The sequence below is a fragment of the Elgaria multicarinata genome, chromosome 1 (genome assembly GCF_023053635.1).
Source record: "Elgaria multicarinata webbii isolate HBS135686 ecotype San Diego chromosome 1, rElgMul1.1.pri, whole genome shotgun sequence".
NCBI lineage: Eukaryota > Metazoa > Chordata > Lepidosauria > Squamata > Anguidae > Elgaria > Elgaria multicarinata.
Genome location: NC_086171.1, coordinates 210,238,683 through 210,266,312, shown reverse-complemented (window position 1 = coordinate 210,266,312; position 27,630 = coordinate 210,238,683). Strand labels below are relative to the sequence as shown.

At 44.7% G+C, this 27,630-nt stretch overlaps 2 protein-coding genes across 2 annotated transcripts in view; both read left to right on the top strand.

Moving 5' to 3' along the window:
• The first annotated feature begins 8,870 nt into the window (after positions 1-8,870).
• LOC134394998 (guanine nucleotide-binding protein G(I)/G(S)/G(O) subunit gamma-2-like) lies at positions 8,871-9,272 on the top strand. The gene has a single exon (XM_063120924.1). The coding sequence runs from the start codon at positions 9,011-9,013 to the stop codon at positions 9,224-9,226; it is 216 nt and encodes a 71-aa protein (XP_062976994.1). The 5' UTR covers positions 8,871-9,010; the 3' UTR covers positions 9,227-9,272.
• Positions 9,273-24,887: 15,615 nt separating this feature from the next.
• EEF1A2 (eukaryotic translation elongation factor 1 alpha 2) overlaps positions 24,888-27,630 on the top strand; it is a 37,665-nt gene continuing 34,922 nt past the window's right edge. Inside the window, exon 1 of the mRNA XM_063147070.1 lies at positions 24,888-25,141. Coding sequence (XP_063003140.1) covers positions 24,998-25,141 — 144 coding nt within the window. The 5' untranslated portion in view covers positions 24,888-24,997. The remainder of the gene's footprint in view (positions 25,142-27,630) is intronic.

The following is a 27,630-nucleotide window of genomic DNA, read 5'->3' as shown; positions in this document are numbered from 1 at the left end:
AAATAAAAATGAAAAAGACGGTTCGTTACTGTCGTTATATCTCCGAAAGTTCTTCACCGATTGCTTTGAAATTTTGACACAGCGTTGCGTTCGAATACGCGAGCGTTGTTATGTAACTATGTTCTCTATGGGGTCAAAGGTTTGTCTTAAAATCGAAGAAATAGGCCTCCCCAAAACCAGTCCTGCTGATCATTGTGACATCACCAACCAGTCAATCCACTGCCTCTGCCTCCTCTCCTATTTGCATATTCTCTCGCAATTGGCTGAGTGAATATAGATGTCACACCTGTGACAGTTACACGTTCTGAAGAAAGGTAACTGCCAGGAGTTTCCAGTAACCTCCTCACTGTAAAAACATGCTTTTATATCTCCGAAAGTTCTTCACCGATTGCTTTGAAATTTTGACACAGCGTTGCGTTCGACTACGCGAGCGTTGTTATGTAACTATGTTCTCTATGGGGTCAAAGGTTTGTCTTAAAATCGAAGAAATAGGCCTCCTCAAAACCAGTCCTGCTGATCATTGTGACATCACCAACCAGTAGGCCAATCCATTGCCTCTGCCTCCTCTCCTATTTGCATGTTCTCTCCTATTTGCTCTTATAGGTCATTGTGACATCGCCAACCAGTAGACCAATTCACTGCCTCTGCCTTCTCTCCTATTTGCATGTTCTCTCCTATTTGCTCTTATATGTCATTGTGACATCGCCAACCAGTAGGCCAATCCACTGCCTCTGCCTTCTCTCCTATTTGCATGTTCTCTCCTATTTGCTCTTATAAGTCATTGTGATATCGCCAACCAGTAGGCCAATCCACTGCCTCTGCCTCCTCTCCTATTTGCATATTCTCTCACAATTGGCTGAGTGAATATAGATGTCACACCTGTGGCAGTTACACGTTCTGAAGAAAGGTAACTGCCAGGAGTTTCCACTAACCTCCTCACTGTAAAAACATCCTTTTTTAAAAAACCAAACAATCTGCTTTACTTCATCCAAATAATGCCTCGCAGAAGATCACACTTAGGTCGTCGTACTCACAGAGCGGAAGCACTGCGACGAGAAATTGCAAATCAGACTGAGGAAGAACGGGCATCAGCAAACGAGAAAAAAAGAAAAAGAATGTCTCAAATACGTGCCAAGGAACCAGCCAAGCAACGTTCAGCCAGACTTGAGGATGCACGGTTGCGAGCACGGCAATCGCGTTCTACAGCTTCAGATCTGCTTTGTTCTCAACAGAATGAACGCGACAGGCTGAGAGTGGCTGAAAGACGTCAACGAGAAACAGCACATCAGCGTCAAACACGACTCCGTGGTAAACAATCACACGATTACAATCGCCTTGCATTCTGATACAACCCAGCTGATGATTATAGTTTGAGGTGACATGTTCTCATCGGCACTATGACTGAAGTGTGTCCTTATTGCAAGGCTCTTAAATTTAATGGAGAAACAAAAGGAATGTGTTGCGCTGCTGGAAAAATTAAACTGCCTCAACTTGGAGAACCATCAGAGCCATTACAAACTTTGCTTGCCGGATATACCGCAGAATCAAAGCATTTCCTATCTAACATCAGGAAATACAACTCATGCTTCCAAATGACGTTGTTCGGCGCAGAAATCATCACAGCTCCATTTATGCCAACTTTCAAAGTCAAAGGACAAATTTATCGTAAAGCCGGCTCCTTCCTTCCGTTTCAAGATAGTCAACATAAATTCCTACAAATGTATTTCATTGGTGATGGCAATGATGAATTGAATGCACGCTGCAGAATTTATACCGGCATAAAAAGGTCCATCGTTTCAAAACTGCAACAGCTACTTCACAAAAAAACAATTTAGTACATTTGTTCAAAACAGCAATTGACATGATGCCATCTGATACACACAAGATTGTTATTCATGCTGACAAAACGCCTGCTGGAGAACATGTGCGAAGATTCAATGCTCCAACTATAGACGAAGTGGCAATTGTTATAGTCGGAGATCAATCTTGACAGGACCTTTCAAAGGTGAAGATGTCCTCATTCCTCGCATTCCTATGATTCCAACAGATATGCCATTTCAATTTAAGAGATTGCAATTCCCAATTCGATTGGCGTTTGCAATCACCATCAACAAAGTTCAGGGCCAATCTTTAGAATTGTGCGGTTTAGATCTAGACACAGATTGCTTCTCACATGGACAATTATATGTTGCGTGTTCTAGAGTCGGCAAACCAGACAATCTCTATATCTACACAGACAATGGAACAACTAAAAATATTGTATATCCACAAGCATTGTGAAATTAAACATATTAGAAACATCCGCTTTGTCTTTTTTTTCTTTTCAATTTAACCAGACTGAGCCACAGCAACGCGTGGCAGGGAGATAGATATATATATATATATATATATATATATATATATATATATATATATATGGTAGAAAGATTGTCAACAAAGTATTTTGAAAAAAATATTTTGAGCTAAACGTTTCAGCTTCTGACCTTGTCAGAAGCTGAAATATTTAGCTCAAAGTGTGTGTGTGTGTGTGTGTGTGTGTGTGTGTGTATGTGTGTATGTATATATATATATATATATATATATATATATATATATATATATATATATTAGCTGGATGACTTGTGTGCTTCTCAGTTCTCTATCTTTCAACCAGACAGGGCAGCTCTTCAAATAGTGGACTGTCCTCTATAAAAGAGGACACATGGCCATCCTATTAGCCACTGAGGGATGTCACAGAAGGCCAGAAATCTGAGTGTTAAGCATCCTAATGATGTTCAGAAATTAAACCTGCCAACTGGCCCGCCATTAGGACATTGGCTTCCTTGGCCAGTTGCCTTCATTTGCATGGCTTGGAGCCACCATTTAATATTTCCCACAATGCCCTAGAGGGACGCTACATGAAGTGCATTGTGGGAAATTCAAAATATTCTCTCCAAGTTACCTGAGGCTGATTTCAGTGCTGGTGACTCTGCCAGTAATACGAAGAGGGACGCTGGAAGGGAGCCAGTTCTGATATCAAACATTAACTCAAGGGAGACCCCCTTTCAGAGATTTGGTTAAATTGCTGGAGTTTCAAAGCCAGGGACTTCACTTCACCATCCTATTCAGTTTATGCTGCTAAAGAGTAAGTTATGCTAAGTGGGGCAATGAAAGCTGAAATGTTTAATCGATAAATTAGTCAGATGAATTTATTGAAAGCCTTTTGATGGACTAAAAAGTTACCCATGATTAACAAGACAATAGATTTTAATTTTTAAGTTATAATACAAGTGCCTTTAAAAACCACAAGTGGCAAATGCCACCTCAGAAGAAGCAGAGAACGGAGGCTGCCTCTTCTTGGATGATGCTTGCTGTGATACACAAGTGAATCATCTCAAAAAACACGGAATGTGTGTTATTTAGAACAGCTGCTTGTTCTTTTTCTCATGTACTAATTTATGCAGATTTAGGCTGCAATTCTATGTACATGGATGGGGAACCTCTGGTGTTTCACCACTAGCCTCCTGACTGGCCCACTGGCCTCTTCCCCAAGCCCTGCCCACTCTCTTTGACTTAGGGTGACCATATTTGGGAAACCAAAAAAGGGGACACTTAGTATGTGTGTGGGGAAGCAGCTTTCTGAGTCCTGCAGAAAGTACGTTATTCCCCCGCCACCTTAAAGAACCCGATTGGAGTGGAGGAGGGGAAAGGATTTCATTCTGCACCACCACCATCCACTCCATTTGGGGCCTTTTCTATAATGTCCACGAATGACCCACTTTCCCCTTTAAGACCTCAATTGGAGCTCGTGGGGGGGGGGAATGATGTGCCTCAAGAAAGCATGTCATTCCCTCCTGCCATGCTAATGGCAGCCTTAAAGAGGAAGGTGTGTCATTCCAGGACATTATTGAAAATTATAGAAAATCCCCCCTGACACCATGGAAAGAACAAAAACCAGGACAAATCCGGGGAAATCCTGACAGTTGGTCACCCTATTTGACTACATTCCCTCCGCTGCACATTTTCTTTGCAAAAAGAGTGGGGGGAATGGGGAAGTGAGAGAGATAAGGAGAGAGAGCGCTTTTCTACACAATAATATTAATCTACTGTATCTACTTTCGGTTCCATCACAAAACAGAGATCCAAGCACTACACGAGGAACGTTTCTTTTCCTGCTTTTCTGCTTCATAACCTCTAGGTGGCCCTGTGGCATAGCAGACTAGAGCAAATATACAAAAGGAAATAGCTCTTTCTTTTGCTTTCACAGTTAAACGGTTCATTGTCCCCACTTTAAAAAAAACCCAAAACCTCCTTGAAAGTGCTCTTTAGACATAGAAGTGAAACTGGAGGGTCACGTCATCATCCAAAGAAGCTGTAAACAACCATGAGTAGGAGTGATGAGCGCGCATGGGACAAAATGATAATTTATGTTATTGTTTATATGTATATATTTAAGTGTTTGGTTCAGGTTTGGATTTGCTGTGGAGTAAAAAATAGCCAAAGCCAAGGGTGGAACCAAGTTTTATTAAAGTACCAGGTGCCTACGTGTTTCTAACGCGGTTGTGTTCTTCCTCAGGGCTTTATAACGTTAGTGCAGTTGTCTGCAGAAGCTGCTAGGCTTTTATTTTCAGGAAATGGTAAGTAAGTGGGAGGGGGGAGTTAGAATGGTGAGCAGTGTGAATGGTGTCATCTGATTGGTTGGTTGATTTGAATGGGGAGAGAGAGTGAGTGAGGTTAAATAGAGGCTTGTTTCAGTATAGTATTAAGAAAGTGAGGTTATAGGATTTGGAGGTGGTTAGTATTCCCTGAGAGGTTGAGAGAGTTAGATATATGTGGATAAAGTCCAATAAACTCAAAGTGTCGTTTTAAATCTTTTTCTATATGAATAAACATTATTATTTTGTTTAACCACCACATCTGCTCAGTCATTTGCGTTACTTCAGGTAGACAATACACACTCACACTCGCATACGAAGGTGTATTATTCCCTCATTCTTTTAGAAGATAAAGAATAGGGCGGTGGCAGTGAAGGAGAGGTTTGAAGGAGAGTCACAGAGGCTGGCGTACAATTTATTTATTTATTTATTACATTTTTATACCGCCCAATAGCCGAAGCTCTCTGGGCGGGTCACAAAAATTAAAACCAAAATAAAACAACCAACAGGTTAAAAGCACAAATACAAAATACAGTATAAAAAGCACAACCAGGATAAAAACCACGCAGCAAAATTGATATAAAATTAAAATACAGAGTTAAAACAGGAAAAATTAAATTAAGTTAAAATTAAGTGTTAAAATACTGAGAGAATAAAAAGGTCTTCAGCTGGCGACGAAAGGAGTACAGTGTAGGCGCCAGGCGGACCTCTCTGGGGAGCTCATTCCACAACCGGGGTGCCACAGCGGAGAAAGCCCTCCTCCTAGTAGCCACCTGTCTCACTTCCTTTGGCAGGGGCTCATAGAGAAGGGCCCCTGTAGATGATCTTAAGACCCGGGCAGGTACGTATGGGAGGAGGCGTTCCTTCAAATAACCTGGCCCCAAACCGTTTAGAGCTTTAAATGTCAATACCAGCACTTTGAATCGGGCCTGGACCTGGACTGGCAGCCAATGAAGTTGTAAAAGGACTGGCGTAATGTGATCTCGCTGGCCAGTCCCTGTTAGTAAACGGGCTGCCCTGTTTTGTACCAGCTGAAGCTTCCGGACCGTTTTCAAAGGCAGCCCCACGTATAACGCATTGCAGTAATCCAAATGAGAGGTTATCAGAGCATGGATAACTGTAGCTAGGCTATCTCTGTCTAGATAAGGGCGTAGTTGGTATGTCAACCTAAGCTGATAAAAGGTGCTCTTTGCCACTGAGTTCACCTGTGCCTCAAGTGACAGTTCTGGATCCAAGAGCACCCCTGGATCCAAGACAATAACTGCCTTGTGTGGGAAAGTGTTCTGTCCTGGGCCTTGACCATGTGGCTGGAAACTGAAGAGCCCATTACACATTCCATCTACCGCTTTCATCGTGTCATTTTCTGCTTTTTATTCCACATTATCCAAAATACCCTACCCTGTGCCTGTTTGCATTCTCTTCCCCTCCTTATTGTTTTATTATGATTTTATTAGAATGTAAGCTTATGCGGCACGGTCTTGCTATTTACTGTTTTACTCTGTACAGCACCATGTACATTGATGGTGCTATAATAATAATAATAATAATAATAATAATAATAATAATATGTCAGTGTGTGTCCTATGAGGTATAAATGTGCGAGAAGGATATAGTGTTACCATGATGTGATCGTAATGCAATGGCCTTAAGTGATTTTTAATTCATTATAAGAATGTTGTTTTTAGAAAAGATGCTGATCAGAAAGTACATTCAAGTTTTAAACAGCTCTTTTCAAGTTCTTATTGTAACCCTAGGGACCTGAAGAGAGCTGTATAAAATTGAATGTACATTCTGATCAACATGACTCCTTTTCTAAAAGGAACAACAGCAGCAACAACAGTCTTATAACTACTTAAAAAGAACTAACACAGAAACTATATAGACTTGAATGGGGCCTTAGAGTTCATTTAATACTAACTCCCTGCTGAATCAGAAAATCCGGCTACTGCTGCATCCCAGCCTTTGAAAACTCCTAATGAACAAGAGCCCATTACCTTCAGTGGAAGTCTCTGTTCCACTAACAGCTCTTATTCTCAGGATGGTTTTCCTAACGCTTTGTCAAAATCCCTTTTCTTCTTGTAATCTGAACCCATTAGTTTCGGTCCTGCCCTTTGGAACAAGAGAAAAATTTGCTTCATCTATGAGACAGCTGTTCATATATTTGCACATTTCCAGTTAAATCCTTACAGACATTCTACACTGTGTACACGCTCCTATGTTTTTGTTTAGTTTTATTTATGCAGATGCAGGGTTTTCATGGAATCATAGAATAGTAGTGCTGGAAGGGGCCTATAAGGCCATCGAGTCCAACCCTCTGCTCAATGCAAGAATCCACCCTAAAGCATACCTGGCAGATGGATGTCCAGCTGCATTTTGAAGGCCTCTACTGTGGGAGAGCTCACGACCTCCCTAGGTCATGGGTTCCATTGTCGTACTGCTCTAACAGTTAGGAAGTTTTTCCTGATGTCCAGCCGGAATCCGGCTTCCTGTAACTTGAACCCATGATTCCGTGTCCTGCACTTTGGGAGGATTGAAAAGAGATCCTGGCCCTCCTCTGTTTGACAACCTTTCAAGTATTTGAAGAGTGCTATCATGTCCCTGCTCAGTCTTATCTTCTCCAGGCTAAACATGCCCAGTTCTTTCAGTCTCTCTTCATAGGGCTTTGTTTCCAGACCTCTGATCATCCTGGTTGCCCTCCTCTGAATCCCCTCCAGCTTATCTGTATCCTTCTTGAAGTGTGGTGCCCAGAACTGGATGCAATACTCAAGTTGAGGCCTAACCAGGGCCGAATAGAGAGGAACCAGTACCTCATGTGATTTGGAAGCTATACTTCTATTAATGCAGTCCAAAATAGCATTTACTTTTTTTCTTTTTTCTTTTTTTGCAGCCACATCACACTGTTGGCTTATATTCAGCTTGTGATCTACAACAATTCAAAGATCCTTCTCGCTTGTAGTATTGCTTAGCCAAGTATTCCCCCCCCCATCTTATAACTATGCATTTGGTTTCTTTTTCTTCGTGTAGAACTTGGCATTTATCCCTATTAAATTTCATTCTGTTGTTTCCAGCCCAGCACTCCAGCCTATCAAGATCACTTTGAGGTTTGTTTCTGCTCTCCAGGGTATTAGCTTTCCCACCCAGTTTTGTGTCATCTGCAAATTTCATAAGGATTCCCTGCACCTCCTCATCAGAATCATTAATAAAAATGTTAAAGAGCAATAAGCCCAGGACTGAGCCATCTGCAGCACTGGGTGTTCACTGACAGCATAGATAGTTATGATTTCCACCATATATTGAAACAAAGTAATGTTAAACCAGTTCAGGAAGAGGCTGGACCTCCTGATCCAAGGTTCATTTCCAGCATCTCCGGACAAGCTGTGAAAGAACTCTGCAGCCAACTTGGAGACTCACTGCCAGTCAGAGAGTCGACGATACTCTCACATGAGGGACAAGAGTTCTGACTCGGTATAAATCTGCTTCATATGCTAAAAATAAAGGTGTGGGGAGCTGAATAAATATATGGGGAGACAGCAGAAGCACTCGGGGTTGTTTGTTGTGAATTGGAGTCAATAAAAGCTAAGGTTGCCAATTTTTAAAATAGCCTTTGCTGCTGTGCCTTTAGCAGTAAGTTGATCTGTAGACATTAGCAGGCTATGATGCTTGTTTCCATGCAGTGAACAGCTTCAGATTATGCTATCTGAAGTTTCTAAGCAGAGACTGGATGGACACCTACTAGCAGTGGAGTCCAGTTGCTCTGATGTCAGTGGGACGGTGAATCCACCCAGGGTTCAATCAGAACCAGTCAGAACTCTAAAGGAGATATCCAGAAACCAATCAGAACTCTAAAAGAACTCCACACCTTGGACAGCTCCATTATTATTGCATTTATATCCAGCATATTTTCCTCTTAAGGAACCCAAGGTGGCACGTACGTAATCCTGCTTCTCTCCATTTTATCTTCACAATAAAATGTGGGTCGGGCTGAGAGTCTGTGACTGGCCCAAAGTCACCCAGTGAGTTTCCATGGCTGAGTGGGGACTAGAACCCGGATCTCCCGGCTCCCAGTCCGACACTTTAGCCACTACACCACACTGGCTGGTTCTGACTGAAACCCAGAGTGGATTCACCGCCCTACTGATATAGGCGCCAACAACCTACACTGCCTTAGAGATGCTGTAGAGTGGATTTTCTACATCAGCTGGGCTAGAGGGGGCTGGATTAGAAAGATGATCTTTGAGGTTCCTCTTGAGGTGAACAATCTTTGAGTTTGGTTCTGCTTTGCACCAACCGTCCCAGGGGACCGTCTGAGGTTGCCTTCAGTGCCGTTGAAGAAGGGAGGGGAAGCAAGCCAACACAGCCCCGCGAGGAAGGCGCCGATGGCCAGCAACAACAACACCAGCATAGCGCAAGCCAGGAAACTGGTAAAACAGCTCAAAATGGAGGCAAACATCGACAGAATAAAGGTCTCCAAAGCAGCGGCAGACTTGATGGCGTATTGTGAAGCCCACGCCAAAGAGGACCCGTTATTGACTCCTGTTCCTGCTTCAGAAAACCCCTTTAGAGAGAAGAAGTTATTCTGTGCCATTCTGTAAACCTCGCAGGAGCCTGATTCCAACTTGGGCCATCCTGGACACTGATGTAGAGATTTCTCAGCAACGTGGACGTGTTTCCAGAGTCCACCCAATTTAAATAATATTTTTTTTAAAAAAATCAAAACGGCCTGGAAGTTTACAGAGAAGTGCATGATCCCAAAGGGATCTATGGTTCTATGATTCTATGAGGTCTCTTCCAACTCTATGATTCTAAAGCTGGAGAAGGCAAACTTTTGGGTCCTCTTGGCACATTTGGCAATTTGAAAAAAAGTGTCATAGAATCATAGAATCATAGAATAGCAGAGTTGGAAGGGGCCTACAAGGCCATCGAGTCTAACCCTCTGCTCAATGCAGGAATCCACCGTAAAGCATCCCTGACAGATAGTTGTCCAGCTGCCTCTTGAAGGCCTCTAGTGTGGGAGAGCCCACAACCTCACCAGGCAACTGATTCCATTGTCGTACTGCTCTAACAGTCAGGAAGTTTTTCCTGATGTCCATCTGGAATCTGGCTTCCTTTAACTTGAGCCCGTTATTCCGTGTCCTGCACTCTGGGAGGATCGAGAAGAGATCCTGGCCCTCCTCTGTGTGACAACCTTTCAAGTATTTGAAGAGTGCTATCATGTCTCCCCTGGGCACCACAGGAAAATGGCTGCTAGGGGAGGTGTGGTTAGTCATAAAAGACATATAACCTGCCCCAAAGACCATGCACAAGGCAGAGTTGGGCTCTGAGCCCCAACACGTTAAACATCTCTTTTGATCTCAGTGCCAACAAAAATTTATTTCACAGAAGGCAAATGCTCATGCTCCCTCCCACCTCTGTCAGCCAACTTGTCCCTCACTTTCTCTTATGGTTCACAACATGCTTCAATTGTTGCAGGATGGGCATCAGAGAACTTAGCACCCTACACTGGTGGCTGCTGAGCTGAATGAATGAAGCTTGTGCCGCCATTTCAAACGCTCTTCAGAAATGACTGGGTAATTTGACTGGCGAGAGGCCGTCGGTATTAAATATAGCACCCAGCTGGCTCAAATTTTCCTGGCTGTCGCTTTCACACCACCGTTTATTTTTAACCCCCTGACTCCAGTTTGAGGGCGTCAGCAGGCCTTAGAGATTTCAGCCACTCCAAATATTCCAGAATTCAGCCCGTGCATTTCATTCCTCCTCCCGTACTTCTGAGGGGCGATGTAGGCCTGCCCAACGATGGAAGCTGAATTGGAGCAGTAATCTATAGATTTATTTTATTTTATTTATTACATATTTATGCTGCCCAACAGCCTAAGCTCTCTGGGCAGTTTACAACTAAAACCATAAAAACCAGATTAAAACTTTAAAATCACATAAAACCAGAATAAATTACAGTCCAGGGAAGGCTCGTTTAAAAAGATATGTTTTTAGGAGGCGTTTAAAAGTTATGACATGTTCCGCCTCCCAAAATGCACGAGGGAGGGTTTTCCAGAGGGTGGGTGCCGCTACAGAGAAGGCCCGCCATCGATGTCTCTCCTGGGCTTGGAGCAGAAGGCTTTGTATGTGCAAGTCACAGGCTGTATAGCCCCTCTCTTTTGAAGAGGACTTACCTTGAAGTGAGTAATGCTATCGCTGCCCTCAGCATAATGCAACCTACACTGTGTGACTGGCAAGAGCTCCTCAGAATCTCAGTCACAGGGCCGGCCCTACCATTAAGCAGAGTGAGGCGGTTGCCTCAGGCAACAAATGCTGGGAGGTGGCAGCAAGGTGTTGAGGGGTGAGAGCTCTGTCATGAGACCTGCCCTGCACTTCCTGAGCTAGCCTGTTGCCTTCCAGTGCTGTGGAGGATTCTTTCCCATTGCCGGTGTTGAAAAAAGACTCAATTGCCAGTCCAGCCAGCTTTTGTACATGGAATGGGAGGAGGCGCCATCTTGTTCTTTGCCTCAGGCGGCAAAATATCATGGGCAGCAAAATGTCTTGGTCCTTGCCCTGGGAACTGGAGGCAACACGAACCTGGCAGTTGTTCTACTACTGAGAAGTAGCCCTTTACAAGGGATGAAAACCAACCCCTTTTCAGGTGACAAATGGGTGAGCAGAAGCAGAGGCACACTTTTAGCTGCACCACCTGATGTCGCACCTCCTCCTTCCGGCATCTACGCAATGATCGTGGTTATTTATTTTACTTTTATTATTTTATTACATTTCAATACCGCCCCATTGCAGAAGCTCTCTGGGCGGTTTACAAAAGATTAAAACATTTAACATTAATTCTCATAACATTGGATATAACCCAGAACTAGCACAATTAGCAGAAGTGACATCTAGTCCAATGAAGTTGTAAAATGCCTTGTTTCACGATTTGCACAACAGCTTGTGCAATGCACTGTGGTTGTCAGCAAAACAACCCCAGTGTACGAGCAGCTGCGTAACCAGGACTGTCCCTGCACACAAGTAGTTGCTCGTGTGCTGTGGTTCCTTTGCAGACAACTGTGGTCAAATTGTGGATGTCGGAGGATGGAGTTGTGATGCAGGGCCCCATTCCTGCTTCAACACAGAAATGCCTGACATGCACGTAATGTGTTAATTAACTTCTCCCTTTGCACCCTACAGCAAGGCGGGTGTGAGCAGATGGCATCCTTGGGAGGTGCTGGGCCTCCAACCAGGCAGGGCCTGACACGGACGTTTGCTTTTAACGGCTGGGTCAAGTTGCTGTTTTAATTTGCCCTGGTACCCCCAATGTAGTATCACTCTGGGGAATTGTGGGTAGTTAAAATGGCTGCTCCCAGCCAGCTGAGGCTTCTTGGGGCACTGCTGCTGCCCACTGCTGCTGGCTGTTGGGCCTGTTGGTAGAGGAGGTGGCCGGCCACCAGAGGACAGTGGAGTCTGGTGGCTCCAATGTCAGTGGGGTGACGAATCTACTCCTTTAGAGTCCTGATTCATTGCTCTACTGACATTGAAGCCTCCATTCCAGAGGGCACTTTGCTCAGGGCCTCCTCAAATTTAGACCTGGCCCTGCCTCACAGCATGCTGTTTCTCCCTCTCTTTGCATCACCAGAGCTCAATTTTTTCTGCTCCCTCCTCTTTTTGCCACCACACAGCACATGCTCTGTTCTCTTTCTACGAACCCCCATGTCACAAATCCCTTCTTTTTCTGTTTTTCTACCAGCAGAATTTCTGTTGCCTCGTTCCTGTTATCCCTTCTTCTTTCTCAGAGACCCATGCTGTTCTTCAGTTTCTGCATCACCCAAGATCTCTGTGCGCCCCCATTTCTGTAACGCTCCTTTTCTGTTCCCCGGGCCTATCTGCACCCATGTTACTCCCCCTTTTCTCCCTGTACCCCATAGCATGTGCTCTCTTCTTTCTGCACTTCCTTCTCTATTAACCTTGTGCAAAATGCAGCGGCCAGATCGATAGCTGGAACAGGGACGTTTGAGCATATAACACCGATTCTGGCCCGCTTGCATTGGCTGCCTATATGTTTCCAAGCCCAATTCAAGATGCTGGTTTTAACCTATAAAGCCCTACATGGCTTGGGACCGCAATACTTGACGGAACGCCTCTCCCAACATGAACCTACCCATATACTGCGCTCAACATCCAAGGTCCTCCTCCGAGTGCCTACTCCGAGGGAAGCTCGGAGGATGGCAACAAGGGAGAGGCCTTTTCGGTGGTGGCCCCCTGACTGTGGAATGATCTCCCTGATGAGGCTCACCTGGCACCAACGCTGCTATCTTTCCGGTGCCAGGTTAAGACTTTCCTCTTCTCCCAGGCATTTATCAGCATTTAACAACGCTAAGTTTGTTTTTAACGGACCCCAGAACTGTTGTTTTAAATGGATACTGTTGTTTTTATATTGTTGTTTTTTATGTTTATGATGATTCTTAAATTTTGTATACTTTTTAAATGTTTACTGTTTTTAACTTTTGTAAACCGCCCAGAGAGCTTCGGCTATGGGGCGGTATATAAATGTAATAAATAAATAAATAAATAAAACCTCTTTTTTTCTTTCCTCATGCACAGCTCTCTCTCTCTCTCTCTCTGTACTACCATCTTTCAGTTCTCCCATTTTATTGCTTTATTCTTTTGTTGCTGCTGCTTTTTCTGTCCCTTCCTCATCATCTCCCCTTCTCACCACTGAGTTCTCTGGAAACAACAGACAAGGCTTTCACTCTCCCAGCAATTCACCACGGAAGGAGCCTCTAATGAAGGTAAGGCAAGCAGCAGGGCTGGCTACCTGCAGCAGACTTGGAAAGCCGGCACCAGACCCATGAAGCATCTCTGAATCTTCCTCCACCCCTGATAAGCTCAAACAGGGGCTCACCAAGGTGGAATTGGGGGCCCCAGAGTTTTCCTACCTGGCCCTGACCAAGGTTCAATGACTTGATATCTAGATGTTTCTAAATTATTATTATTGGTTCACAAAAACTAAAACCATTCAAAGTATAAAACAAGCAGTATAAAAACATGATATAAAATACACATTAAAAACTGATTAAAAACATACCATACATGATTAAAACATCTTGAAAACATCCTGAAAACATCCTAAAATTTCACTGGATAGGCCTGCCGGAATAGATCAGTCCTTATTGCTTTTTTAAAAATTCTAAAAAACTGTCAAGATGATGAATCTCCTCTGGCAGGCCATTCCACAGTCTGGGAGCAGCAGAAGAAAAGGTCCTCTGGGTAACAGTTGTTAATCTAGTTTTTGCTGGCTGAAGTAGATTCTTCCCAGAGGACCTGAGTGTGTGGGGCGGATTGTATGGGAGAAGGCGATCCCGCAGGTAGCCTAGACCCAAACCATGTAGGGCTTTAAAGGTAATAACCAACACTTTGTACTTTGCCCGGAAACTAATTGGCAGCCAGTGAAGAGATTTTAAAACTGGTGTAATGTGATCACCCCTAGGTAGTTATCACCCTGGCTGCCATATTTTTGGACTAATTGAAGTTTCCAGACTAGGCACAGAGGTAGCCCCATGTAGAGTGCATTGCAGAAGTCGAGCCTTGAAGTTACCATTGAGTGCACTATCGTCTTTAGGTCTTCCAGCTCTAGGAAGGGGCGCAGCTGGCATTGATGGTTGGTAGCTACTAACTATGACCATGTCATATGCTTTGGTGGGGTCTAGTTAGGATTTGGAGTGTTTCCACCAAAGTTCTGAGATTTGCATCCAGCTGGAAGAAGGACTTTCGGGAGTGGAGGATCCATGGGGGCACTGGTTGCTTTGGGAAGCACTGATGTTGTTTTAAAGAATGACTACCAGCTTCAAAAATGTCTTGTCTGCCTGGGTGCTTTTCCTGCCCTCTGCCCTGTTATCCCCGGTCATGACATGTAATTGTGTAAATAAATGTATAATATAAAAATTACACAAGTTTCCAATGGTCTTTCCTCCCAGAAAAAGGGATCCCCTAGCAACTGCTCCATAGAACTGCCTTCCACTGACAGAAGTCATGAGATGCGTGCACTAAGAATGATAATATTCAAGGCTGTCTTGATGGGATTTGGGACAGCCTGGAAATGCACGAGCGGTTCAGAAACATTTGACTCGAGCGTTTCCATTCCAAATCCTTTGCAAAAAAAAAAAAAAAAGACACATCGTGCAGCTAAGACTACTCCAGATGAATCCGGTCTGACTAGGCTGTCTTTTAACCGTGTTCTCTCCTATTTATAGCACTGTCAAAGCTGTCAGGCTGGGTTTCATTGTTAAAATAAGAGGAATGACTCTATGGATCTGAATCAGCCTTCACCCGCTTGTCTTGGACAATGCACATGTTACAATGTGTTCGCTCCGTGCTCGAATCGGTTTCATTTGGACTGTTATAACCACGTCTTCAGGCTTTTCCAGCCTACATTTATTAGGAACGTGCCTGCATGCCTGCAAACAAACATATCCATACACAGCGGTAATATTTAAGCATTACAACATGTCATGAGCCCAAAACACCTGCATTCAAAAGCTGCCTTGGGAGCTGAAGTGGCTAGTAAGGTGAAATAGACATTCCTAAATTAATTAATTTCAGCTCAGCCATGGTCTCACTGGGCTGCCCCTAGGCAACCTGCTGCAATGATTCAGGTCAGCATTCCCACCCCACCCCAACTGTAATATTTTGAAATGCCATGGCAGATATATCCATTAAAACAGGGATGCAAAACCCTTGGCCTGCTGGTCTCCGCTATCTGGCTGTTGGAGGGATTCTCCTGTGCACGGTGCTTCTTTTTGGCCCTGACTGGGGCCGTAGCTAGACCTAAGGTTTATCCCAGGATTGTCCTGGGGTCAAACCTGTTCATCTAAGCGCCACACAGGGCATCCAGTGCTCAGGCAGGGACGAACCTGGGATGATCCTGGGATAAACCTTAGGTCTAGCTATGGCCTGGGTTGCTTTGTGTGGTTTGTGGTGACCCCGCAGGAATGCTAAAAGCTGCGTGAAGGCGCTTGCGTGCGCCTGCAGTGCGCCCCGAAACTCATCGTGTAGATCCTGCCCTATCCTGGCCAGAAGAGGCGGAGGCGGAGGCGGCCCCGCATCGCCCCTCGCGGGGACGGGGCAATGCGGGGCCTCCTCCTCCTCCTCCTCCTCCTCCTCCTCCTCCTCTTCTGGCCAGTATAGGGCAGGATCTACACGATGAGTTTCGGGGCGCACTGCAGGCGCACGCAAGCGCCTTCACAACGATGTGTAGATCCCCCCGTACGTCTGTGGAGGGCCCGGAGGGAGGCACCCCCCCAAATACTGTCCTGTACCCCTGTATTCAAATAAAACAAATCACATCCATGAATCAAAAGAACAATCCCTGAAAAAGAACACTAATATACTATTATATCTGGAATAGGAGCAAATAGCATGAAGAATCAATGGTCTTCTGAAAAAGAACGGTCTTCAGCGATCTCTGAAAGAAGGCTACAGGATGCAACCTCTGTCGGAAAAGAGTTCCATAGAACTGGGGCTGCCACAGAGAAGGCCCTGCTCACTGTGAAAGTTGACCTACCATCCACAGAAGATAGAAACTGAAGCAGGACCTCATGAAAATGTAAATGTCAGAAGGAGAATTTCTCTTGAGATAAATAAAACTAAAGCCATTTAGCAATCTTACACACACTTTCCTGGGATTAAGCCCCATTAGGTTGAGCAGGGCTTACTTCTGAGTAGACTTGCATAGGATTGTACTGTTAGTGTTTTAAAGGTCAAACACAGCACTTGGAATTGGGCCCAGAAGCCAAGTGGCAGCAACTGCAGTTGCTTTATGGAGGACTTGATCCACACCTGTCAATAGGCGGTCCGCCACATTCTGTAATAGCTTAAACTTTTTTTTGGAAAGCTGCTGCATATAGTGGGATAATAATGCTAGCACCTTATAGGTCTGTTGTTACAACAGTAATTTCTGTGAAGCTCTTAGGGTGCAATCCTATGCATTGTTTAACTCGAAAGTCCCAGAAACCCTAACATTATCCAGCTAGTTATACTAGCTGGGGAATGCTGAAAGTTGTAGGACTTTTTTCTGCCCAAACCTGCATAGGATTGCTCCCTTAGAGCGTTTTTAAATAGAGCTCTTGAATTGCTTAGATTTTATTATAGTATATTATGTCAGACATGCCAATTGGTGATTATTATTATTATTATTAGTAGTAGTAGTAGTAGTAGTAGTAGTAAAGTAAAATCTTAGCTGATAGGGTGACCATGTGAAAAGGAGGACAGGGCTCCTGTATCTTTAACAGTTGCATAGAAAAGGGAATTTCTGCAGGCGTCATTTGTAAAAATGGAGAATCGGGTGAAATTCCCTCTTCATCACACCAGTTAAAGGTGCAGGAGCTATGCTAGAGTGACCAAATTTAAAAGAGGGCAGGGCACCTGCAGCTTTAACTTTTGTGATGAAGAGGAAATTTCACCCGGTTCCCCATATATACAAATGACACCTGCAGAAATTCCCTTTTCAATACAACTGTTAAAAATTCAGGAGCCCTGTCCTCCTTTTCATATGGGCACCCTAATTTATCTAAAACTGCATAACTATTCTAAAGGGGGGGAGGATACTCGCTGTCTCTTTAAATGATTCGTTAGAAGAGTCATTCCCTCCTGTGTTATGAATGACGAAGGAACGCCCGACTTATCCCATGAAGCTGTACGGTGGGGGTATTCAGCAGAGATGAAAGGAAGGACTTCTTCACAGGGTATAAAACTATGGGATTTACTGCCAGAAGCTGCAGCGATGGACAACAAATCTGATGGCTTTAAAAGGGGATTAGATAACTTCATAGAGGATTTCAATGGCTACAGGTCGTGATGGACATACACTACCTCCAGGATCAGAGCCAATATGCCGCTGAATTCCAGTCGCTGGGGGACAGCAGTTCCTGACTTCATGTTCTGCTTGTTGCCTTCCCAGAGACATCTGGTTAGGCACTTTGTGAAACAAGCTACTAGACCAGCCTTCCTCAACCTGGGGCGCTCCAGATGTGTTGGACTGCATCTCCCAAAATGCCCCAGCCAGCTGGCTGGGGCATTCTGGGAGTTGTAGTCCAACACATCTGGAGCCCCCCAGGTTGAGGAAGGCTGTACTAGACGATGCTTGTAGAAACTTTTTCAGTCTGAACATGCCCTAGATTGGTCTTATCCTATAAGACGTCTTTTTATGTCCTTTTCTTTTTGGAACATTGCGTTTACTTATTTTATTTTGTTTCGGTCCCCAGTTTAGGTTTTAAGATAGCTAAAAGGCAATAAGACAGTAGGATGATTTATAGATGCACATTTCAGGACAAAATGGAGGTGAATTTTGACTGAAAATGCAACAATACAGAAATAAGTTTGCATTGTGATGGGGGATTACAAAGATTCATGGGGAGAAAAGAAAGGAAACCAAAGGTAAAACCCAACATATGTCCTATGTAGAGTAGATCCATTGGTAGGAATGGGACTTAAATTAATCATGAGTAACTTAAGTCCCATTCATTTCAATGGGACTATTCTAAGTAGGACTTACATGGATTTTACCCCAAGTAACAAGAAATGCTGGTTGGCTACTTATGAACTGCTATAGTCTCTTAAATTTGCTCATCTAAGAGTCCTATAGGCAAGGCCGGTGCTACCATAGAGGCCACTCAGGCGGCCGCCTAGAGCACCAAGGTAAGGGGGGGGGGTGCCGAACGCCGTACCCGGAAGCCGCTCTCCCACAGCGGCTCTGAGAAGGCAGCTTCCAGGTGCACCGTTCCAAAGCCTCCCACCTGCCCCAGCGTCCTGGCTTCGCTTCGGCTGGGTGGGCGCCCAGCCGAAGCGAAGCCGGGAGGCTGGGGTGAGCAGGCGGCTTCGGAACGGCACGCCCGGAAGTCGCTCTCCCAGAGCGGCTTCCGGCTGGGCACATTGTTCAGAAGCCACCCACCCACCCCAGCGTCCTGGCTTTGCTTCGGCTGAGTGGGCGAGATGGTGTCCCGCGCCCAGGTACAGTGGGGTGGGTGTGGGTGTGGGTGGGTGAAAGCAGCTCACCTGCCTAGGGTGCAAAATAGTCTGGCACCAGCCCTGCCCATAGGGAAGTGTGTGTGTGTGTGTGTGTGTGAGAGAGAGAGAGAGAGAGAGAGAGAGAGAGAAACTTTTACCTACTTGGCACCAATAATAGACAGAATGGGTAACCCTTTGTATGGATGAAGTGGGTGATCTATTTCTATGAACTGCAGTAAGACCAATTTAGGACATTACAGGATAGTTTAATCTTGCTCCAAGTTAGGACAATATGATGTTTGCATCAAGGGAATTCCTACCATGGCATTTGTCACCAATAGTTGTTTGTTTGTTTTTAATAAGAACTCATATTTAAACATATTTTTAAAAATCTGCTGCAGGATTAATTTCAATAACTATGTAGCTGATGTTTTGTTTTTATATAAAGTCACCTAACTGATTAATCAGTTAACTACAGTTGTTGTTAGGAACATAGGAATCTGCCTTATACTCATATTGGGCCTGTTCAGACAACACGCTAAGCCATGGCTTGGCAGCTAACCCCTTTGCAGCAAATTGTTAGTGAGCGTGTTTAAACCATGGTTTAAATGCTGTAAACCGCCCAGAGAGCTTCGGCTGTGGGGCGGTATATAAATGTAATTAAATAAATAAATAAAATAAAATAAATGGTTATGTAGCCGCCATCGTTAGGAATACTTCACATGACACGCTACGTCATGGTTCAAATGACACACTAAGCCATAATGTTTAGCTCAAAATGCTTAACCACCGTGGCTTAGTGTGTCGTCTGAACAGGGTCACTGAGTCAGGCCATTGGTCCATCTAGCCAGTATTGTCAACACTGACCGGCAGAGTTCTCCAAGGATTCAGGCAAGATTCTTTCCTAGACCTACCTGGGGATTGAACCTGGAACATTCTGTATACAAAGGAGGGGCTCTTCCTCTGGGTGATGTTGTTGTTAAACTAGAGCAAACATTTGTGGTGGCATTATTACCTAAAACAATGCTTTTTGAACTCTTCAGGAACCATTTTTTTTAAAAAAAACCAATTTTATTATGCATATCAACAAAACGGAACAGAAAATACATTGTGAAAATGAAAGAAACCCCCCATACATGGCATATATAGGATTATTGTCATTTCCATCATATGTACCGTTTCCCGCCCCCAAAAAGGGGGGGGGGAGAGTTATACAAGGGTTTCAAGAAAAGCAGACCAGATATCCGTGTATTTATCCACTTGCAAGTTGTGCCTATATAACACCCGTTCAAAAGTTGATAATGTTATTAGGTCCTCGATCCATTGCATTATGGGAGGTGAACATTTATACATCCAATGTGATACTATAAGCCTGTCAAAAGGGCTCTGACTGTCCACCTGTGGTGACCATGGGTTAACTTTTTGTTTAGACAGAAAAAAAGGCCTACAACTCCCAGCATGGCCTGATGGGATATGTTGGAGGCTGTAGGCCTTTTTCTCTCTATCTAAACATAGACAGGATTGCGTCTTAAAATGCTTAATTGGCTAAAAAGGTGGCTAGATTAATCAGACACTATTCCAAGGTGTGTATACTATATATATTTTAGAAATATTAAGGCATGGCAGAAAAATGGGGGGAAACTGTATCCCTCTCCCAATTTTTCCAAAATTCCCTAGGGAAAAAACAGCTCCTCCCCTTAATTCTTTCTGTTTTCTCCCCACCCCACCCCAAGCCTCCACGTTTCTATTTTTTTTTAATACAAGTGGTTATAAAAACCGCAAATACCCAGCAGCATCTTAAAAGGGGCCTCCCCTTCCTTTCACCAAGGAGGAGGGCATGCATGCCTCTTCTGAGGTGGCTGATGACTCCCCCCCACACACACACACCAAAGAGAAAGAAAGTGAGTGTTTTTATATCGTTATATATTTTGGCTTTGGAAATGTTGGTTTTGCCCACATGCAAATTTAACTGCTGGATGCATCGATTGAAATTCACACGACTAATTCATCAAAATCCCTTGATCAGAGTTTCAGTCATAAATAATAACCCGAACAACCTGTCTAGCGTTGAGTCCTAACACTGCTTCCAATCAAGGCCCATTTCTGCCTCTTCAGGGCTGGGCAATGGGGGTGGGGGCAGTGGGACCAGTTGGCATGGGCCTACGATTTTGAGGGGCCCCACTCCAAGTCTCCCTGGTAGAGGCAACGGGGGACCCTTTGGTAAAGATTTGTTACAAAGTAGCTCTCCTGTGAGCGGTACTGACTCCATTTTGAGACAGCCCAAAAGCCAAAGTGTCCACTGGATAGCAAGGGTGATATCTAGTAATGCAGTGCAGTCAATAATGCATTCTGCTGTTGTGTTCTTTGGAGGTACGGTCGAATCTTTCTTTTTGTGGGACAATACTTTCGGTCCGCAACGGTGCAAGAACATTTGAATGGATGAGCCGTTTTGAACATTAACGTTGAGAAGGCAAAGTTGTTTGATTTTTCTGTCGCTGATGATGAATTTGCCCAAAGCACATAAAGCATTTCTGAATGTGAAGCAGTGATGTCTTATATACATCTTGAATAAAAGTGCCTGCCATTACCTTTTTTAAATTTAATTAATTTAATTTTAATTAATTGCATTTCTATACCGCCCAATAGCTGAAGCTCTCTTATAAATCATTCTAGTTCATATGTATTTTGAACTGATTTTAAAAAAAAACACTTAATGAGCAGTTTGAAATGGGGCCTACATTTCCCATCTGGCCTGGGCCTATTACCAGCTTTGCCCGGCCCTGCCCCCTTTCACTCTCTGGCTCCTTCTTTTTCTCCATCCCTTCTTCCACCTGCGGCCTCCTCTGCCTGCCTCCATATCATGCATTCGCCTTCCCTCTTTCCCTCCTCCTCCTCCTCCTCCTCCCAGGCTCCTTCTCGTTCCTCTCCCCTCCTCCTCCCCCTTCCCTCTTCTCTCTGTACCGCAATGCTGTAGTGGGGAGGGGAGGGCAGGAGGAGGAGGAGGAGGAAGGAGGGGGTGACTGCATTGCGCCGTCACCGTCAATAGGTGGACCCCCTCCCGGTGCAATAAAGCCGCCGGAGTCGAAGCTGGCAGCCTCTGCTGTCTGAGACCACAGCTGCCGGTAAGAGCTCCTGCAGCTTGCTGCATAATAACAACGCACAACCTCCCCCCCCACCTCCTGCTTTTTCTTTAGGGGTGGGGGAAGAGATACATTGCATAACAGGGACAGAGTTGGAACAGGTGCAATGGGGTGGGGTGCGGGGGGCGCGCGCGATCTGGGCTTGGAGCCTTCTTAATAATAATAATAATAATAATAATAATAATAATAATAATAATAATAATAAATAGTGGTGGTGAACGCGTTGGATACATTTTTTTTCCTTTTTGGAAGATGGATCCCAGAAGGAGAAATAGCGGGCATATTCTTTGACGAGGAGGATGCTTTGCAAGCCGTTTTTGCGCGCGTCTTGATGTATAACCCCCCCCCCCCGGCCCTCCTCCCTCTCCAACTGCAAGCTGCGCAGGTGACATTTTAGAAGCTGGAGCCCCCCCCCTTCCCAAGCGCACGTTGGTTTCGGAGCGCGATCCCTGATGCGCTTAAGCCAGGAGCAGGCAGGCAGGCTTCGAATCAGTCCAGGCGCCTGGGCGTAATAAGCGGACTCTAAGGTCGGACTTGGGGATGTTCTTTGCTAGGGTCTCTGGGATCTGTTACCGGTTTTGCTTCTAGGCAGGCTGCTGACTGCAATGTCATCCACCCAAACCCCCCACCCCACCCCCCGTTTGATCGTTGTGCCCCCCCCGCTCCCTCGTCCTACACATCTAGGGCCTTAGAATGCACAAAGTGAATCCTCCCCCCTCCTTTTTTGCCTGTGTGTAGGGGGGGAGCAAAGCCATGGGGGGGGGAATTCCTCCCCCATGAAGCTGGGTGCTCCATTTGACCTTGTTCCCATACCCCAGCCAGATTATAAGATTTGAAAAATCACCTTAATATATATATCTAATTTTTTGCATGTGTTGTTTTTTGTTGCGGTGGTGTGGGTGGGCCAGGGGGTTGGGGATCAAGGAAGGGGCAAGCCCCCCCCCCCGATTTGTATGTTTGTGCATGTGTTTTCGTTTTGCATTTTGGCAGAATTTAGCCTGTTCTACCCGCTGGAGATTTATCCGGTGTTCAGCTTATAGGGGATCTGAAATAGCCTAGGTTGGGTCATTCGGGTTTTAAAAATAACCCACGGCAAAGTGACTAGTGGGCGGGGGTTGGTGTGGAGAGCGTGCCTGTGAGACTGATCAGATCACACATGTGGGTGGCAGGTGATGGACCGACGGCGATCATGAGATTTCCTCTCCCATCCTCAAAATATCCGAATAACCTTTTTTTGCACAGTGACATCATGAATTTAGCTCTTTGGTCCTGAAATAAGAGCGATAGAAAGAGGCGGGGATCTATTTGCATGCATAGAGGTTTCTGGAACCAGATATGGTGGTTTATTATGCGCGATGTATTTGGGACTTGGAGAACCCGAGTGCATGATTTGCAAACAGCTGGCATCTTCTTCTTCTTTTTTAAAAAAGAAAGATTTCAGATTCTTGCTCTTGTCTTCCCAGCTCTGTAAGGAGAGTAGGACGGTTTTGCTACTCTTAGGTATATAACTAAGAGGTGGATGTTATTGGTTTTATCCTGGCAAAATGGTTTCAAATTTATTTAAAGAAAATCTTTACCTGCAGAGTCACAAAACTGTTTTTGGTTTGCTCGTCTGTTAGAGATGACTTTTTTGTTTTTGTTTGCCATGATGCCACGGAATTTTGCAAAAGAATTTGAAACTGGCCACTTGGATGTCTTGCTTCTAATTGACCTACGATTTCTGTATCTGCCTATGTTATACCTTGGTGCATGGGAGGAGGCCCAGCTCCCCCCCTCCCCTCCCCCCCCTCACTGGATGAGCCTTTACGCACAGCCGGCTTCTAGTTCAGAAGCTCTAGGGAAGCACATGGTATGCTATTTCTGGCTCTTTCCATTTGTGGACACCATATTGTCCATTCCGAAGATGAGCTTATTGGGAAATTCTGAATATTGGCTGGGGGGGGGTAGGGAGACCCCTCTCCCCCCCCCTGACTTTTCTCTCATTCCTTAGGAAAGAATGAATACTGGAGAGCAATATTTAACCTGGATTTTTTTTGGCGAGGTTGTGGAGGGGAAGAAAGCACATACTATGTCAATAAAACCATGATGTAATAAAACTCGCCCTCCTATTTATGAGTGATTTACCTGATCGAGAAGCTGAGCAACCGGGCAAACTGAGATGCCTGAGTCATATAAGGTTACTAGTGCTACGAAAGCCATGTTTGGTTAGGAAGGGGGTGACGCAGCTATCTTTTGGCTGGCAGAGTGAGGGTTAATGCGGTCGTAGGTGTTGAGGTGTGATGTAGAAACAGAAGAGAAACGGATTGCTTTCTTGGCTGAAGTAGAGGGAAGGTTTTTCCCATCACCTCCAGGTTGGATTATTGTAATGAATTACATGTGGGGCTGTCCTTGAAAATGGTTAGGAAGTTTGGATGGGTTTGCCTAGGTGGAAGCATATTACATCAGTTCTGAAGGAGCTACGTTGGCTGGCCATTTGCTACGGAGCCCAATTCAAGGTGCTTGGGCTTACCTTTAAAAGTCTAAACATCATGGGGCTCTAATATCTTAAGGAGCACCTTCTCCCATATCAGCCTGCTGGTGCATCATGGTTTGAATCAGGAGGGCCTTTTGTGTATTCCGTCTATAAGTGAAACACATTTAACATTTACAGATAAGAGGGTCTTCTCTGTGGTGGCACCCCGACTATGGAATGCTCTCAAGCAGGAGATATGTCTAGTGCCACGTTTGTATTCTTTGAGATGCTGAGTTTTGCCCAGGCATTTTCAAAAACAATATTTTTAACCAGTTGAAATTGTTTTATGACTTCATTGTTATAGGGTTTTTTAAAATTGTATTTTTTTATTATTACTCTCAGTATTTAATTTATGCGTATTGTGCCCTGAAATCCCTTTCCTATAAATTTCTTAAATAAATAATAAAATAAAATAAATCGCAGACAGAAAATCCTTCTGTCTGGCCTACATTCGAGCTGCTGTTATCCAGCAAAAGATCTCTAATACCTAAAGTACAGGCTTAACTATATTACTGGAACCTCCGGGCATGTTGTCTATTGGAGACGCGGGACTGGAAAGGCTCAGCGTTGTGTGGCTGGCGCTGTGTTGTGCTCCTGTTGCTCCTGGTGACACTTCTGACCGCCTCCTCTTCTGCTCTCTTCTTTGCAGCAGCCTCCGGTCCGCAGCCGCTGCTCAGTTTTCCATCCCTTAGCTAGCATCGGCTGTTAAGCACAAACCGAAACCGAGTGGAAGCATGGGGAAAGAGAAGACCCATATCAACATCGTTGTCATTGGACATGTGGACTCTGGCAAATCCACCACCACTGGCCACCTCATCTACAAATGTGGCGGCATCGACAAAAGGACCATTGAGAAATTTGAGAAAGAAGCTGCCGAGGTAAGGCTTGTTTGTGTGTGCGTACACACACACACACACACACACACTTCACCTTCAGGTCTGCCCTTTTCTTTTTGGCACAGAAAATGAGCGATAAAAAAGTATCAATCTTGTAAGCATCTTCCCATGTTTAGAATATTCTCTGTTTTTCTCCCTTGTTTTTCTATGCCTGTCTTTGTTCTCCTGTTCCTTTCCCCTGTTCGTTCGTTCTTTCTTTCTTTCTTTCTTTCTTTCCTTCCTTCCTTCCTTCTTTCTTTCTGATTCAGTCTCTGAAGAGGGTAGGGTGAAGTGTGTGTGTGTGTGTGTGTGTGTAGATCAGGATGGATGCCCTGCAATAACTTTCCACCCCGTCTTTCTCTGGAGTTGTTAATTAGCCACACCTGAATGTGTCGCAGTGTATTTGTGTTGATAATATTTGTGCTCATGGTTCCAGATCTTTTGTTTGTGCAAGGATATTTTAGCTCTGTGAGTTAGAGGGGACTATAAGAACGGGATCCTCCTGTTATAAGAACAGCTACTAAGGGTGAGTTTCCATGCACTTACCCTCTGGCACTAGGACTTGGAAACCTACATTCTTCTGCAGCTAACGCTTTTATCAGTGCCCTCCTAGCTCCCCTGGCTGAAACACAGATTTCAGACAATGAAAATGGTCCGTAACTGTTTTCTGTTCAGTTATCTGTAGCTGTTTATCTTTTCTGGACTTCTTGGGGCATAGTTATATAAAGCTCAACCTAATAAAAATAACAACAAATTAAAAGCGACATCCAAACTCATGCCAGTGAATGTCTGCTTTCCAAATAGGATTTTCCCTTTGCTCCCCCTGTACCATGCAGCCCCCAACTGTCTGGAGCAGATGTGGGGGGGGGGCATGAAGGAGCTGCAAGGGAGAGGGGAAATTCCTCCTCTGGTTTCTGTTCTGCTGGTAGATGGCCAGCATTGGATACCATCTAACAATGCATTTCTTTGCCAAGTCCAAAGGACCCTACTTTTGCACCAACAAAAGGAGAATTGTGAATTATACAAATCTGCAAAATATCTCTTTGCATAGCTTACTTTACATTTCTTTCTTTATTATTATTTTTTGGTATCATTCATTCTGCTTTTGTTAGTCATGGCAGGGGAGCGGAGGGCAAGCACCTGTGCAGGCCATCAAAGTTCCATTCCCTGAAACTGGGAACCTCTCTCAGCCGCCCACCAAAGCACTAGAGGCTTTCTCTTTTGTTTTTGTGAAAACGAAAGCTGAGAAGCTCAAGAAGCTGAATTCTGCACCCGGCACCCCCCCCCCCCCCCGATCCCCTGTTGGAAGAGACCAGAAGGGCTCTCTCCCCTAATACTAAATCTTTCAAACACTATCCCTTTCCTGATAACCCACACAATAACAGACCTCGGTGTGCTTTGCTTGCAGAAACCCCCCCGGTTCAACTCTCTGCATTTCCACTTAAAAGGATCCGGTAGCAGGTGTTGGAAAAGACCACCTTCTACTTGAGCCTCTGGACAGTTTCTGCCAGTCAGTGTAGACAGCACTGAGCTAGATAAAGCAGTGGTCTGCTCTGAGCTGCTTTCTATATCCAATGTTCCAGGATCAGAGACTATGAACAAATGAAAGGAAAAGCCTTGCAGGATTACTGGCCAGTGTTACCTAGGGGGAATTCGCCTCTCCCAAGCCCTAAACATGAACAAAAAACCTATCCACAGCATCTGCTGAAAGGACATCTTGTTAGGTTCACTGTAGTCCTCGTAGTCATCCATATAAGAAAGACAACCGAAGTTCATAAGTGTGAGAGCTGAGTCCTACAATCAGACACAAGAGGGTGCTGCCTTCCGTTGCTTCACTGTCCACTCAGTGGTTAATGTTTGAGGCAGCGGCCTGCCTGTCTGCTGTCACACTCCCTGATCTGGAAGCCAAGCTCCAATTCCCAATACATTGGCAAGTGGCTTGAAGTTACTCAGCAGTGAGGGGGATGCTCTCTGCACACGCTCAGAATCACTGTTTTGCAGATTTCTGGGACTGAAAGCAGGTTCCAGAGGCTTCGGCCCAGTAAACTCAAAATAAAACCCGCTGAATGCCCAAACCTCACTTTGTACATTCTGCCCTTCACAACAGGTGCCATACATGACTGTTGCGCCTTCCTTTCCAAACTGGCCCAAAGCCCATCACCAAAAACACCCTTTATTATGGCTGGCAAAATGTAGTAGTGATGTGATGAGAATTGTCACGGGAATTACCGTGAAGCCTTACTGAGTTGATGGACTCAGTTTGCTTTCGGCCTGTAGAGTTTGTTCATCAAAAAATAAATGACCAGATGCTTACAGCTGGCAAACAATTAGATGACCTTTTTGGTGGGATTTTTTGCACCATTCAGATGCTGAGAAAACACTGTCCCTGCCTAGAGAGGTCGCAGTATATATTTCACAGACAAGAAAAGAATGAGAAGTAAGATGAAAAAGTGAGGTCAAGCTACAGTAGTAAAGGAATGGCTGGTGGATGA